The 15,036-nt window shown below is 33.0% G+C and overlaps 1 protein-coding gene across 1 annotated transcript in view; it reads right to left on the reverse strand.

Moving 5' to 3' along the window:
* Positions 1-447: 447 nt before the first annotated feature.
* The window catches only part of LOC150085424 (tetraspanin-9-like), a 104,607-nt gene continuing 90,018 nt past the window's right edge, over positions 448-15,036 (reverse strand). Inside the window, exons 6-9 of the mRNA XM_090373225.1 lie at positions 12,037-12,105; positions 7,776-7,898; positions 3,152-3,238; positions 448-950 (exon numbers count right to left, since the gene is read on the reverse strand). Of these exons, the coding sequence (XP_090229351.1) occupies positions 837-950; positions 3,152-3,238; positions 7,776-7,898; positions 12,037-12,105 (393 nt within the window). The 3' untranslated portion in view covers positions 448-836. The remainder of the gene's footprint in view (positions 951-3,151; positions 3,239-7,775; positions 7,899-12,036; positions 12,106-15,036) is intronic.

Here is a 15,036-nt window from a genome sequence, read left to right on the forward strand (position 1 = left end):
TGGTCATATTAGAAAATTTTTATTTGGTATTTTTTTCCAAGCTAATTTTATTGACAAGAAGTGCTTCCAAAAAACAACCAGATATTCAAAACATACATAATTTTTAGTAGCATCTAATGGGTAACTGTTTTATTATGTTAGAAGGCAAAGTCAAAACTAAAAAACATAACTGCTCTAGGAAATCTCTCTCTCCAACACTTTTTTTATTAGATGTTTAAATTTAGTCCAACTTTTCTTTATAGTTTGGATTTTGCTAAATTACATACAATTTGTTTTATAAAATTGTGTGTTTTTGCAATTGGCAATTTATACAGTTACTATTATTAAAATTATAACTATTTTATGATTACTATTTAAAAAAAAAAAGTTTTAGAAAGATGGAAGTGTATATATGAAAACTTATTCTCAATTTATAAAAGAAGTCTATGTGCATATCACTTCTAGTCAACCTGTCACTATCTACAAAATATTCTTAAATAAAACACGGTAGTTTCTAATACACTAATATTTAAAAATAATAAAACAATTTACAGTCTCTAGTATGCATAAATGAATGCAACCTGGAGATGTAATCCAATCAGTTACATTAATTATGACGCACTTAAAACGTCAATACACTTTGACAAACACTACAGAACAATTAAAGAAAAAGATACTATTTACATAAAATTAACTTTGATAAAATCGTTATTCACAATTTCTAGCAAAAGTTCCGATAGAAATAGCCAGAGGTAGTTTTAGATGGAATGAAACGTTTTCTTTGTGGAATTTTTCATTTGGGCAACATTTGTTTTCAAGATCGATCCAGGGGCATGTTTGAAAATACAACAGTAGTCTTAAAAGTATGGATGAGGATGTCTTGTGCTATCCATAGCAAGTGAATGTGAAGATGAGTGAGCTGATCGCTTTCGCTGGTTCACCAAATATACGGCAAACAAAACACTTGCAACCTGGAAGAAAAAATTGCAAATAAACATATATACTCTTTTTAAAGAACATTGTTTATAGCTGATTTAATTTAGTGAAATTAAACAAGCTATAAATGGACATTCACAGGCAAACCAACTTACACTTGAAATAATAATCCACCGAGTTTTGTGGGTATCAATAACAGAGATTGAAGTCAAAAGAGGAACAAAACGAGTCAGCATGCAGTTATCCAATATATGAAAAAAAGGGGGGAATAATACCATAGTCAATTCACAAGTATATGGTTACAACTTTGGGGAGGATGCCCGTTTCATGGTTAAAAAGTGAGCAACAGAATTTAAACAAAGGAGGAAGAGCCTAGAAGATGACCTGCAATGTCCATCACTCTAGTCGTTGATAGTGTGCATGGTCTAGTGCTAGTTTGGTACACTGCCAGCATCTCATCTCAATGTGTGTATACTGCATAATAACAGAGTTTCTTTCTATGAAAAAGGTGTCAGCATGATGGCACCACTGTGACCATAGATGAGATGCAAGTCAATTACTTTCATCCAGTGTAAATGCAGCCCTTCCACCCCTCCAACAAAAGTCAAGCCAACTCCTGCTAGCAAGGTGGAGTGTTGCTAGTGGATTACCTTCAGAAAGACCAGCTAGTCAGGGACATATTACGTAGACCGTGTGAGGCATTTGCATGAAAACAAAGATAGATGCCAAGGAAAACTGAGCAAAGGAGACTGTCCAGGACAACTTGTCCACTCAAAAGTCTGTCACTGCCATGGCTATACTGCACGAGTGCAGCTTTGAAATCTTGGACTGGCACCCATTTTCCCACTGGCAGTAATGTCATTGGTGGAGGCCCAAGAGAAAACTTTCTTCACAGCTGGAATAAACACATTGGTAGCAAAACCATATTGACTCCATAGGGGACTTATGTTGAAAAGTAGCATTCAATTTCAGCCCTTCTGAAATTGAATCATGAAGAAGGGGTGCTGCATTTGAACTTATATTGCCAAAAACAGCCATTCAAAAAAGAAATTGTCAACAACATAGCCATTCATGTATTTCCTTACATAAAATTTAAGTTCTTTTCCACAATACATTCTCTTTTATATTTTTTATGTTATTATATTTTGCAAACTTTAGAGACAACCTGCAGTGAAGACAAGATAGTCCCAGGAAACTGTATTTTATACATGCACTTCAGCATACTGTAGAGTAAAATATGTTCAATTCCATAATTAGTTCCACAGAGAATATTTTTTAGCTTCAAATGAAATGGCAGAGTGGTTTTAATAAGTTCAATTTGTTGCAGAATCTTTTGTGTTCTTTGTTGTCCTTTATATGATATTTACTTAGCAATTTGGAATGGTGAGCAATAAGTAGGATGGAGACTGGCCAGTTACTAGCCAAGGTACCCAGGTGAGTTCAAGGAACAAAAAACATCTTGTTCAGGCTTAAGTAGTGACTCTAAAGCAGCAGAACCTGTACAAATTAGAGACCTCAACCTTCATTCAAAAATTATCTGGCTTTAGCATCTCCATCCAATAGAAGAGCAACACCTCTGCTAAAAATTAACCTATAAGCATAAAAATCTTTCTCAGTACATGCAGATTGCAACTCAATATTTTTGTTAATACCTTCCACCAAAAAAAAAACCCACTTTAGGGTAAGTTTACTTGAAGCAGAGATCTTGGCTACTTTGGAAAAAATAAATAAAGAACCTTAATTTTGTAATTAAGTTTAATAAATCATAATAGAACACAATTTTAAATTCAGTAAAAAAAAATCTAAAGATTAATTTTTTATAATTAAAAAATATTTGTTCAATTTGGGAACAAATAAATTCTAAAAAATATACAATGAAAATGATTTGTTTCTCTTATATTTTTGTTCAATAATTTGCTAAATTATCGAACAAAATTATTTTGTTTGATAGTAATTTAGCAAATCATAATAGTTTTTGATTCAGTAAAAAAAATCTGAAGGTTAATATAATTGAAATTTAAAAAAAAAAAAAGGTATAAAAGTGAGGTCATGCAATTGTTGTTCAATTTGGGATGCAAGTAATGGAGAGTTGAGTGCTTTAATTCAAAAAGTTATTTGCTATGATTAATTCACTTATTAGTAATTTGCCCAGCAGGGTTAGGAGTAACCATATTCATTCAGCATGCTTTCTCATTTGATTACATTAATGATTATATTAAAAATTTAACTCAATTACCTGAAATAAAAGAACTGCCCCCAGAGCTGAAATCCAGATATACTTGTTGCTATAAAACCAATCCAGCAATGTTTCTTTGCATCCAACCTAAACATGATAAATGGCAATCTTTTGAGTCAAAGTGATAAAATATAAAACTTAATTCAGCCAACACAAATGTGCTAGTAACTTAATATGTACTCTATAAATTCAGATAGTATACTATAGACTGTGTTTAAAATTGCAAATATAACTTATTTATGCCATGCATATTTTGCGACTATGATATTAGGTAAAAATATTATCCTCCAATAAGCTTAGTAGCCATTTTAAACAATTTGATCTCAGTGCTCAGATGTTTCTTCACTTTCTTTGGTGACAAAGTACTAGGCAGAATATTACTGATGCAAAATCATCTTGTCTTTAGACAATAATTAAAACCATAAAAAATTTACATACACACTTAACCCAATAGATGCTGACCTGTGAGCAATAGTAGTTAACCCCTGCACTAAAGTCATAGTGAAACTTTGATTACTTAACCTTCAGGGACAACAAAAAGAACAAATTGGCAGCAAGAGTAATATCATCTACACAGCCAGGGTCACAGGGACTTAAATGCTTGTATATCTTCTGGCACTGATTTCTTCTTTCACCAGAAGCATAATTCTATTTAATGGAGCAACAATAATGCAAGAAACTGACAAACATTTCAAGGCATATTGTGGATGTAGGTTGTACATATTAAAGAAGGAGATCTGCTTATGGTGTCAACCAATTGTTTTCATTGTACTGTAATCAAAGTTAATTTCACATTTATAACTGATATGGCCTTGAAAAATTTAAGTCACCCCACATAGTGTCACTACTTTTGCCCCTGGGAGACATAAGTGGTGTGATAGTGTTGGTACAATAATATTACCTATGACATGTACAACAAATTACCCCAGGAGCTCACATCTGGTGAGTATGGGCTTGGCACACCCAGGATTCTGAGCTGGATATCATCATTCTTTTTCTTGGTGATTCCCTTCTACTTCTCTCTCGGGGTAATTCAGATTTTTTTTTTTTTTTTTTTGGCTGGTGCAGCATAAGCCTCTTGCTTCCTTGCACCATATGGCTAATAATAACAAAAGGTGATATTGTTGTACACATTGACACTAATGATATTAAGAATAGCAGATCAGAGGACTTAACAAGTACAGGGCAATGTTGAGAAAAAGTTGCAAGTTTGGATTAAATTTGAAAGTGTCTGCAATTCTGCACAGACAATAGGAGGTAATACATGTTGAGAGCCTTGTCAATCAATTCAGCCCTGGAGAGAATGTGCAAGGGTTGTGGGGGAGAATTTTTCTCAGCTTGGTCTGTTCTTGTTAACAGATGAGATGTTTTTACACGGATGGGATACACTTAAATAGAAGGGGTGCAAGATCATTTGCTGATGCTATTGAGGTAGTGATAGATGGATCAGAAGACTGCTAGTTTGGAGGAAAATGCAAACAGATTGACTAGGGCTGCAAGCAGAGGTGAAAGTGATTCTTGCACTGCTTTATTGAAACAAGCAGTGGCATGGAAAGCAATGTGTTGGGAATTTCACGCCCTGCTGTGGGATATTACAGAAAAAGTATATACAAAAGCTGTATTAGGGTAAGCAGAAGTAAGAACAACCGCATGTATACTTGAATGTACACTAATGCTAGGAGCATTGTAAATAAATTTGAAGTACTAATTAAGTCATTAAATGGAGACATTGTAGGAATAGCAGAGATATGGTGTCACTCAGACTGTTGCTGAATTTTATGAGGATTACAAATGCATATAGGAGGGTGGAGGGATTATGCTTTTAGTTAAGATGCATATTAAATCTAAGGCAGTGCATCCAGCCAGTGAAACATGGAGTCAGTTTGGTGTGATATAAGCACTGGCAGAGTAGTAAACAACAGTAATCAGGGTGAGCTACTGCAACAAGATCTAAGAAAATTGGGTCAATAAGCTGAGGAATGACAGTTGAAGTTTAACATTGACAAATGCAAGTTATTGAATATGGGTGCAGTAACACCAGAGTAACTTACACAGGGGAATGGAAAATGAAACAGACCTGGGGGTAATTATGCAATCAGATATGAAATTCTTTGGGCAGTGCAGACATGCTGTCAGAACAGGTCATGGGGTTTACAATGATATACAAACTTTCCTAACAGGATAAGGAGGTGATTATTCCTTTGTACAAGGTCATGGTTAGGCCACATTTTGTGTATTGTATACGGGTCTGGAGGCTTCAATTTAGGAAGGATGTAGATCTGCTGGAACAGGTGCAGAGGTCAACCAGATTGGTGTCAGGAACAAAAGGGTGCTCTTACCTAGAAAGGCTTCAGTTCTGCAAATTGCAGCTTCCGCAGGATAATCTGATTGAAGTGTTTAATTCCTTGAATGGATTGAGTAAGCTGAATGTGAATGGCATTTTTCCTCTTGCTGAGACTACACACAGGAGGGGGGACATAAATTCAAGTTGAGGAAGGATGGTTGCAGGAAACATGTGGCAATTTACCTTCAGCCAACAAATGGTTGATTGTTGGCACAGACTTCAATCTGTTGTTGTGAAAGTGGATAGGTTGAATAAATTCAAGGAAGAACTAGACAGATGTTTGGAGGGTATGATGTAGTGACATATGATGCTTTCTTACATCATGTCACTACTGCTATATTTCCTGCAGGAAATGCGGTTATTTTATAATAGAGCTGTATCTAGTTGCAGGTAAAATCTTGGGATTAAAAATCAAATTTTGATTTTTAATCCCAAGATATTAACACAGTGATTCCTTAAAATGAGTCCAAAAATTGGCAATTATTTTTTATTACTTCAAAAAAGTTTTTGAAAATAATGCTGTTTCCTTTGTCCATGTGTATTTGAACATATAAAAGAATGTATAAAAAATATCAGTTCTTAATCTCCAAAAGTTTCTAAAGATGGGAATGGAGGTGTTTTTTAAAATTCTATTAAATTTATGTTTGTTTTCTTATTCTGTACTTGCACAAAGAAACTAAGGCCATGAAGTATCAATGTATCTATCAGCAATTTGCATTTAAGATCCATTTGCGATGAATTTTCTGGAGGTGAAACCATACAGTCCTCACTTGTTTGAGATGAATTAACTTCACCTTGGTATAAAAATAAAGTCAAATTCCTCTTATATAAGATTTGAACTCTGGCCTTTTCCACACAGTGGAAAGGAAAGATCAGTGGACATTACCACTATGTAAGCTGCAAAGGCTACAAACATGAATGTGAAAAGTTTTTATAGTGCAAAATATATTTCTTTATATCCAGTGATAGACTTATTAGAAGCTTTTTGTTTTATTTTATTTTTTTTTAAATCAAATCATTTCAATTGGTTTAAAAAAAAAAAACTTAAAAGAATAAGTTTATTGACTGGGAGCAAAAATTTATATATTTATATCCAACTTCTAGAAGTTGGGTTGAAAAATACATCATACAATTGTTTTTATAAGTGTAATTTTAAATACAACCTTTATGAGTGTGATATTTTAGTGTTTATAGTATTTTGATCAGCAAAAAATTGTTTGGCAATCTTTAAAATGATTGACTCATTTGCAAGAAGCATTATTTGTGATGCAGCATTGCATTATCATGCAATGCTGCATCACAAAATTACCTTCAGTTCCTTATGTATCTCAGCTGTTCTTTTTCCTCATAAGGCCAAGAATATCACAATTCTTTGTTCATCTGTCAAACTCATTTTTCTTCCAATTGTTGAGATGAATTGCAACAGGGAAAATAAAAATCAGCATCTTAACGTTTAAAAAAAATAATATTAAAAAAAAAAAAAAAAAAAAATTGTGCACTTGTAGACCCATCTTCCCTCTCAAAATTTCAAATCATCTACAATGCAATTTTAGATAAATCTTTAATACTAAGAATAGCCATCAAGTAACTGAGAGTGGTACAGTAAGTAAGGAGCACGAGACAGAAGTGACTTTCATATAGGAATATGACTAACAAATCCTAGATTCTTCAACTCCATTGCATAGTTCAGTTGGAAGTGGGTCTTTCTTTGCCCAGATTGAATTTTTCAGGTCATTTACATGCACACTGGATCTTCATTATATACTGTTGAGAATTTATTTCAACCCACTATTTATTTCCTTTGTTTTTCTCAATTGTGGAAACTGGAAAAAAAAAACAATACTCCAACAACAATAACACCTTTTTGAAAATCAGAAAGATCACCCGTCTTCCTTACAACTACATCAACAAAGCCCCAAGAAAGCAAACAATATTTATCTAATGCAAGAACTTGTGATCATACAATGTGACAGCTTATATTTGCATACCAAACATTTCATTTATCTTTTGACTGCAATTACAAAGGCTTTCTAATATTGTGGCCAATAACTGTAGTACAACATTTAATGTGTTTTGGTGTCTGTAAATGCCATTTTTATAACTGTCAGTTCATATTCCAGATATTTATAATTTGATACCAGTATTTTATTATCTACTTTGTTATACTTCCTAAAGGCAAATACTGTCTATTCTAATTTACTGGACATTGTATCCAATAAATTTGCAGGAGCCAAAAAATTTGAATAAAAAAAATATATATATCAAAGAATTTTAACATACTCTATTTAGTTTCCCCACTTCCACAGTGGAATTTACATCTCTCAATTTATTTCGGCAACTGTCAGGAATAGATTCTGTGTTATGAGCAAACTCCTCAGGACCAGTAAAACCACAACAAAGTAACTGTAAAAAATATATACATAATATAAGTATTGTGCAATAAGATATACTAAATAGGATAATCACAGATAAGTATCTCATCCCTTTCTTTTGAGCAAAGCTACCACTTAATTTCTATATTAATTACATTAATATATAAACTAAGTAATAAATTTTATATTAATGAATCATGAATTCCCAAGATGCTTTGCACATGTTTGAGACAAGAAATGAAAATGGATCAATTCTTCCCTCTTTTGGAGCAGCAGTATAACAATGACAATTAACTGCAGTGGCCGTACTGGAGAAGTAGTAAGGCAGTTGCCTCAAGTGAAACTGCAGGTATATTTGGTCAGTTTTAAGTTATTCAATAAAGATTTCTAGAATTTAAGAAAGAAATTGAGAAAAATATTTTCTTGGAAAGTATTATAATTTACCATGGGTACACAAGAAGTTTTGGTGTGGGAAAAAAAAAAAAAAAGTTTAAACACACTCAGAACAGATATTTAAAGGAAAATACTCTAAAAGTAACTTGTAACCTGATGTGATGCTTTAAATTAAAAAAATAAATTTAAATATTAGCCAGTTTCCTAAGAAAGGATATCTTGTTTCGCTTATATTAATTCATGGCACAAGACCCTTTGCTAGCCCCTTAATTTTAATAAATTAATATTCACTTGATAAAAAGGCAGACTGGCAACATTAACTGCAGTGAATTTAAAATGAGCCAAGCTAACATAATTATATTTAACAATATTTTTCTGCATATATACATAATTATATAAGCTAGTGGAGAGAAGTTAAAGTATAAATGTAAAACACAACAGGCAGCAAAATAATTGAAAGAAGTCTATTAATTCATAAATAATTGAAAAATAATTAAGACAAGTCTATTAAAACTTCCATATAGGACAATAGAATTGTCCTATATGGAAGTTATGACTCCATAGAAGGCAAAGAATTGCCTTCTGTGGAGGCACAGGGCAATTATTTAGTTGGGACAACCAGAATTGCTATAAACCTGAAATGAGCAGATGCAAAAATATCAGATTTCATGTACAAGTATATTCATCAATAAAATAGAGGTGGCACCACAAGAAACATGTATAGATGTGTCTAAGGGAATTATTTTAATTCCGTGTATTCATTCATGAAAATAACTTAAATATGGCATTCACATGACAAAAAAAAAAAACCACACCAGGAAAGAAGAGCATTCGGAAATTAGAGAAAAAAAAAATTAGGGAAACAGGAAATCTGAATGATTAGCATTACGCATAATGGTTTGATACAGCATTTGCAAACAAGCTCCTTAAAATTCCCTTAGAAACTTGCAGCCAAAATTAGTTTCTCATACAGTACTTGCCACAAAACAGTTAAAAAAAAAATTTCTACCCACAAAGTGAAAGTGGTGTATAAGCTTAGCCCATCAGTTGTGGTGCTGCATATGTAATAAAAACAGTAGCATAGCATCCAACAAATTACAAAAAAAAAAAATTTTTTTTTTAATTCTGTCAGGTATACCAATACTTGGCCTTTTACAAATCAATTGCAATACTTATTAAATGCAATTTTATGTTTTTAGTTAAAAATTTATGTATTTTTTGACTCCTATTTTCAATGTGACAAAAATTTAATTCTTATGAAAAAAGATAAACATAGTTTGACTATGTTTACGTTTTTGTTTTTTTTGGCCACAAGGATGGCCACACCATTAACCCTAATAGTGTGATGTACTGCTTTGCATCCTCCTTCAGTGTAACTAAGTAAATACCATAGGTACCTGGGAAGTCATGTAATATCATTGTAAATATTACAGAGAAATATCATTTACAATGTCATCTAGCCCCAAAGGGTCTTTCTGCTCTGAAGATCAGCAGAAAAGTATTTATTCATTCCCAGCCACATTAACTGGATTATTAATGATTGTACCATTTCCACTGTACAAAGGTCCTATCTGATTTACTCTGTGTTAAAGTATGAATAAACCTTGTCTCTACACTAGGCTCTCTTTGTGGGTTTTTTTTTTAAACATATCGTTATACAAAAACTGATATCCCATCATTTTGTAATTGTCCCATTCCCCATGCACAATCATTGTCACTAGTACTAAAAAATAATGAAGTAAACTTTTATTATTACATCAAATTCCATTATCTATTTAATTTTCAGATTCATTATCAATTTTTGTTTGTAATCTGATTCACAAATATAGGATGTTCTTTTTAAAAGTAAATCCAAAAACGATCAAAGGAAAATACAAATTATCAGGATAATTAAATAATAGTTTATAAACAATGCTGGAAGTGCCCTCTATTGTTAGCTATACATAAATTCACTCTTTTTATCATGTTACAAGTGGCATGACAGAGTTTGTGTTGAGGCACTCCTGACTATATTTTCAATTACAATATTAATTCTAAGCTGCTGAATGCCTCATGGATTACTCATAAGCATTCTGTTTTAATAACTCCCATACAAAAGAAGTCTGGGGATGTTAAATCAGGAAACCTATATAACCAAAGTCCTTGTGATATGATTCAATCCTCAAAACTCAACATTTTAGTAGTTGCACATGCAGTAAGAAAACTGCCCCATCCTATTAGAACTAGATGTCTCTCATTTTTCTTTAGCAGTGCAATAAACTGCATTATCATGCCTTCATAAATATAAGAGGTGACAGTTAGTTCAAGAAATATGGGCCCAACTATCCATCAAGATATTCCATACAAACCACTGATCTTTTGGGCATGTAAGGTCTTATAAAAAATTTGCAGATTCTCAGTGCTCCATCTTCTCCAATTTTTGATTGTCATTGTTGCCACAAAAGTAAAACCACAGTTTGTCAGTAAAATAAATTTTCACTCTAAGAAAGATATTCACTGTAAGATTTCATTTCCAAATAAGAGTCCATTTAAAAAAATGCATTGCTTAATAGTATGCAACATGACATTTATTTACTGGTAATGATGCATGCAACTTCAAAACACACACTATGACAAACTGAACACTTGAAATGCAAAACTGTCACTTCTTTCAGTTACACAGCATCCTCCACTAGAGCCCCCGCACAATTACAAAAAATCATTACTTGTAGCACTATACATAATACAAATAAGTTGGTTTACTTTTAAAATGAACACCCTATATTATGCACTTGAATGCTGAAATTCAATCAAGCATGGAAAATGGCAAGAGCAAATCTGGCTCACAAATTAAAGTTTAAAATTAATTAAAAAACTTTTCAAAATAAATCACAATGAAAAACAAAACTTCCATTTTAAATATAACTTTAGATCTTAAGTAAAAATTACAACTAAGCAACAGCATACTTTTTTATGAACTCAAGCAACTGCTAAACTCCATACAATTCAACATATGATCCACGGGCCTGCAAATGTCCCAATCAACGTCCAACTCTGAATGAAATTGAATAACATGGAGAAAGTCCAACAGCAATGTTTGGGTATCCATAATCCAATATTTGGGAGACTTACTATTTTCCATACAGAATTACATCTTTCTGCTGCCTGACTCCAAACCAGACCTACCTTTACTTCACTTCACTTCACTTCTTTCTCTATTGGTGTAACTTTCATCATTCTGTTGTTACTAATCAATTCTCCATTTTTAACTCCCAACATATACTGGATATTTTCAATACAAGGAGGAAATACTATAAATTTCGATACTATCTGACTAAATGCTAAAAATGCAGACAGTATCCTGTCTAAATTTTTGGCAATTCTGTATGTATCATGTCCTGTTCTAAAAGGTTAGTGACCTGACTCCCCCTTTGTTTTAAAAACTTTACACAGACCCATGTTTAGAAAAACTAAATTCTTTATAAGTTTTTAAATAGTAATAAGAATTCTTGAAATTATTCATGAATCTCCTGCAGTCCACAGAATATAGTTTAAGTGATGATCTACACCACAACTGAACTTTCACTCATTAAATTCTAATATTTTATTGGAGCAAGATTCTGAATACCACTCATACTATATAAAAGGATATTTTATAAGTTCAATAATAATTAGTGTCACCCATGTTTCTTATCAAAATTCAATCAAAATAAGCAGAGATGCTAAAAATAGCATCTCTTGCTCATTTCAATATTTTATCTAAAAACTTTTTAAATATCAAAATAAGAGTTTTAAACCTGCTCTTGGATTATATTTCTAGTATTCTGATTCATCTCATTCCAAGCCTTTTCCAGGATATCAGTTATCTGAAGGGGGAAGAAAAAAGAGTAACAGCATTTTAATCCAATTATATTATAAACCAACCTTTTCAATACTCAGACACTATTATAATGAATAAAATTTCATGTAATTAGATTTCTATTACCATTAATCCTTTCAAGAATAAGTTTCCAAGATGTGTATACTTGAAGTGCGTTTCCCACTAGGGACTGGCTCTGTGGCATAAGTTTTTTTATGGAATTTAAGTTTTATGAAAAAAATTAAAATTGTATATAAGTTTTTAAATATTAATTTGAATGTTAATTAAATAAAACAATCACAGCTCCATAAAGAGAAGATATATATATGTATATACAGCTTGAAATTGTCTCTTCTTCGTATATACCCATATAGTTTACAATCTACTGGGCTACCTGTTATTCTGCGAGTAAACTACTAAACCGTTAAAAGTATAATATACTCCTGAACCCTGCTAGCTATGTATCTTTAAAAAACTAGCTATAACTGTTAGATTGCAATTAAAAACAGATATCTACAGCCAATTATGGTTTAGGTATATCAAGTGATGTTAATCCTTGATAACATACCATTACTTTGATAATTAAATAAATTGCATTTATTTTATTTTTCTTAGGCAGGGCTATAGCATATTGTTTAAGCTCATGGCACATGTACCTGGCTGACATCCATTTTTGTCTGAGTTTGTGTGTCTCTGCTGGCTCAGTATACACATTGTATCACTATAACTTGCATACATAAACTGAGTGATCACTGAATTATGACCACCAATCTAATACCATGTTGGGCCACCATTCTCATAGATAATAGCCACTTTTTGCCTAGGCATTGACTCTACTAGGTGTCTGAAGACATCTGTTGGGATCTGCAGCCATGCTGCCTGCAATACAGTGTTAAAATAGATGACTGGTGCTTGTCCATATGCCACACTTCCCATTCCAAAACATCCCACAGGTGTTAGACTGGATTGAGATCAGGCGAATTTGGAGGCCAATCAAGATGAGCAATATCTTCACTGTGTTCCGAGTGGCAGGGTGCACATGGTCTACTAAGAGCTGCCAGTAGACTTCACCAGTGAAACATTGGGCCATACACAGCAGGATCCTAGTTCTTGCCAGAAAAAGATGCTCCATATTAAGGAACAACTGCTACCTGTCTGGATAGTGGGCACCATGCACAATGGGTCCATGGACTCAAGTTGCTTGTACTACACGTGAAGGCATCCATCAGTGTGTTGCACCAAGTATTTGAACTCATCTGACCAGGACACTTGTTTCCAGCCTCCAGTGTCCAACCAGCATGTTGTTGATGCTAGAGAATTTGCCATCGATGATGATCAGCAATGAGGAGAGGGTGTCCCTTGAGCCATCTGCTGTGGAACCCCATATGCCCGAGTGTGACACATCATCGTTTTGGATATTATTCTTGCATTCCCCATATTGTATTGTGATGTCAACTGTCGCCATTGAGCCCATACATTGTGCTGCACCCTTCACTCACTATGAACATACACCTTGCACAATCCTTTACAGTTCTGTTGGCAGGAGGTGGTTTGACCTGTTTGTCACCATTCTTTGTACACCCTAACTGCAGTGGGCCAGGAGCAACTGACAAAACATGCCATTTCTGATGGAAGCATCCAATGCACAAACTCCCACGATCACGTCCTTCAGAAACCCTGTGATATCTTTACTACATCCCATAACTGCTACTTTATCACAGACTAGCAACAACCAGATGCAAATTACAGCTGTTCTAGTGCACAAAGCTGTTCAGGTTTTTATACTGAAAAACTATGATTATTCATATATATTCCTGTTGTTGCAGTTTAGCCTGGGCGTTGGGCTACACTATGCTATATCTAAGCTTTTTAATTTTTTTTAAGTTTTAATGTGTATTATGTGCGAGATGTAAAACCAGTGCAATGTTTGAAAATATATTTTTATTCCTTGGTGAAATTTTATAGTAGAATCCCATTACAATGAACTTCTTAAAGGTGCATGAATCAATTCATTTTGTTCTAATAAATATCACCAATGAAAATTACATCAACAGATCATTATTTAATACACTACTACAAGAGTAAAAATATTTTGTTCAGAGTGTTGTTTTGAAAGCATATTTTATTTATAAGAAATATGGTACAGTAAATACAACTTTTTTGTTACTTTACCAATCAATACATCAAGCTTGTTTGTGATGCTTTACAACTTTTTCCTTTGTATTAATATGAAAATTCGGTTTCAATAAAACTGAAAATGTGGGTACTGGAGAAGTTCAAAAAAAATTAAACCACAATCATTCAAATGAATGAATGAATTCAAATTAAAAATGAAGACATTATAATGAATTCTTTTACTGCATCGTTTTGAATTTTCTATTTTCCTTTAAGCCAATTCTTCCATAGCCATATTTTTGATTGGTTGGTTGGTTTAGATTTTTATGGCACAAAAACAACTATGGTTATAGTGCTCTATGTCACAATTAAATTTAAAAAAGGTGAAGATTTTGGTAACCTATAAAAAGGTTACCTCGTCGAAAAGTTATATATCTACATCAATATATAAAAATTAGTACAGCAATAAAAGCAAGGTATTTACATAAAATAAATGTATACATGTTGACGGCTTTTAACAAATTAAAAACTGCTGACACACGGTCATTGTCAGATAAAATCTGACCAAATGTAAAAGGCTCAGTCAGATGGATAAAAGTGTTAAAACACTCACTGTTAAAATTAATACATTCAGTTAAAATATGCTTGATTGATAATATGGTGTCACATTGCTCACACACAGGAGGGTCATCATCCCTCAGCAGAAAGAAACGTGCCTGATGACTATGTCCTATGTGGAGCTGAGTAACAGCAACTTCCTCTTTACAAACCCTGCACAGACAAGACTGCCATGGTTTGATTACAGGCTTAATCTGATATAGTT

This window comes from Mastigoproctus giganteus, chromosome 5 (assembly GCF_048544385.1).
Source record: "Mastigoproctus giganteus isolate SK-2022 chromosome 5, ASM4854438v1, whole genome shotgun sequence".
Lineage (NCBI taxonomy): Eukaryota > Metazoa > Arthropoda > Arachnida > Uropygi > Thelyphonidae > Mastigoproctus > Mastigoproctus giganteus.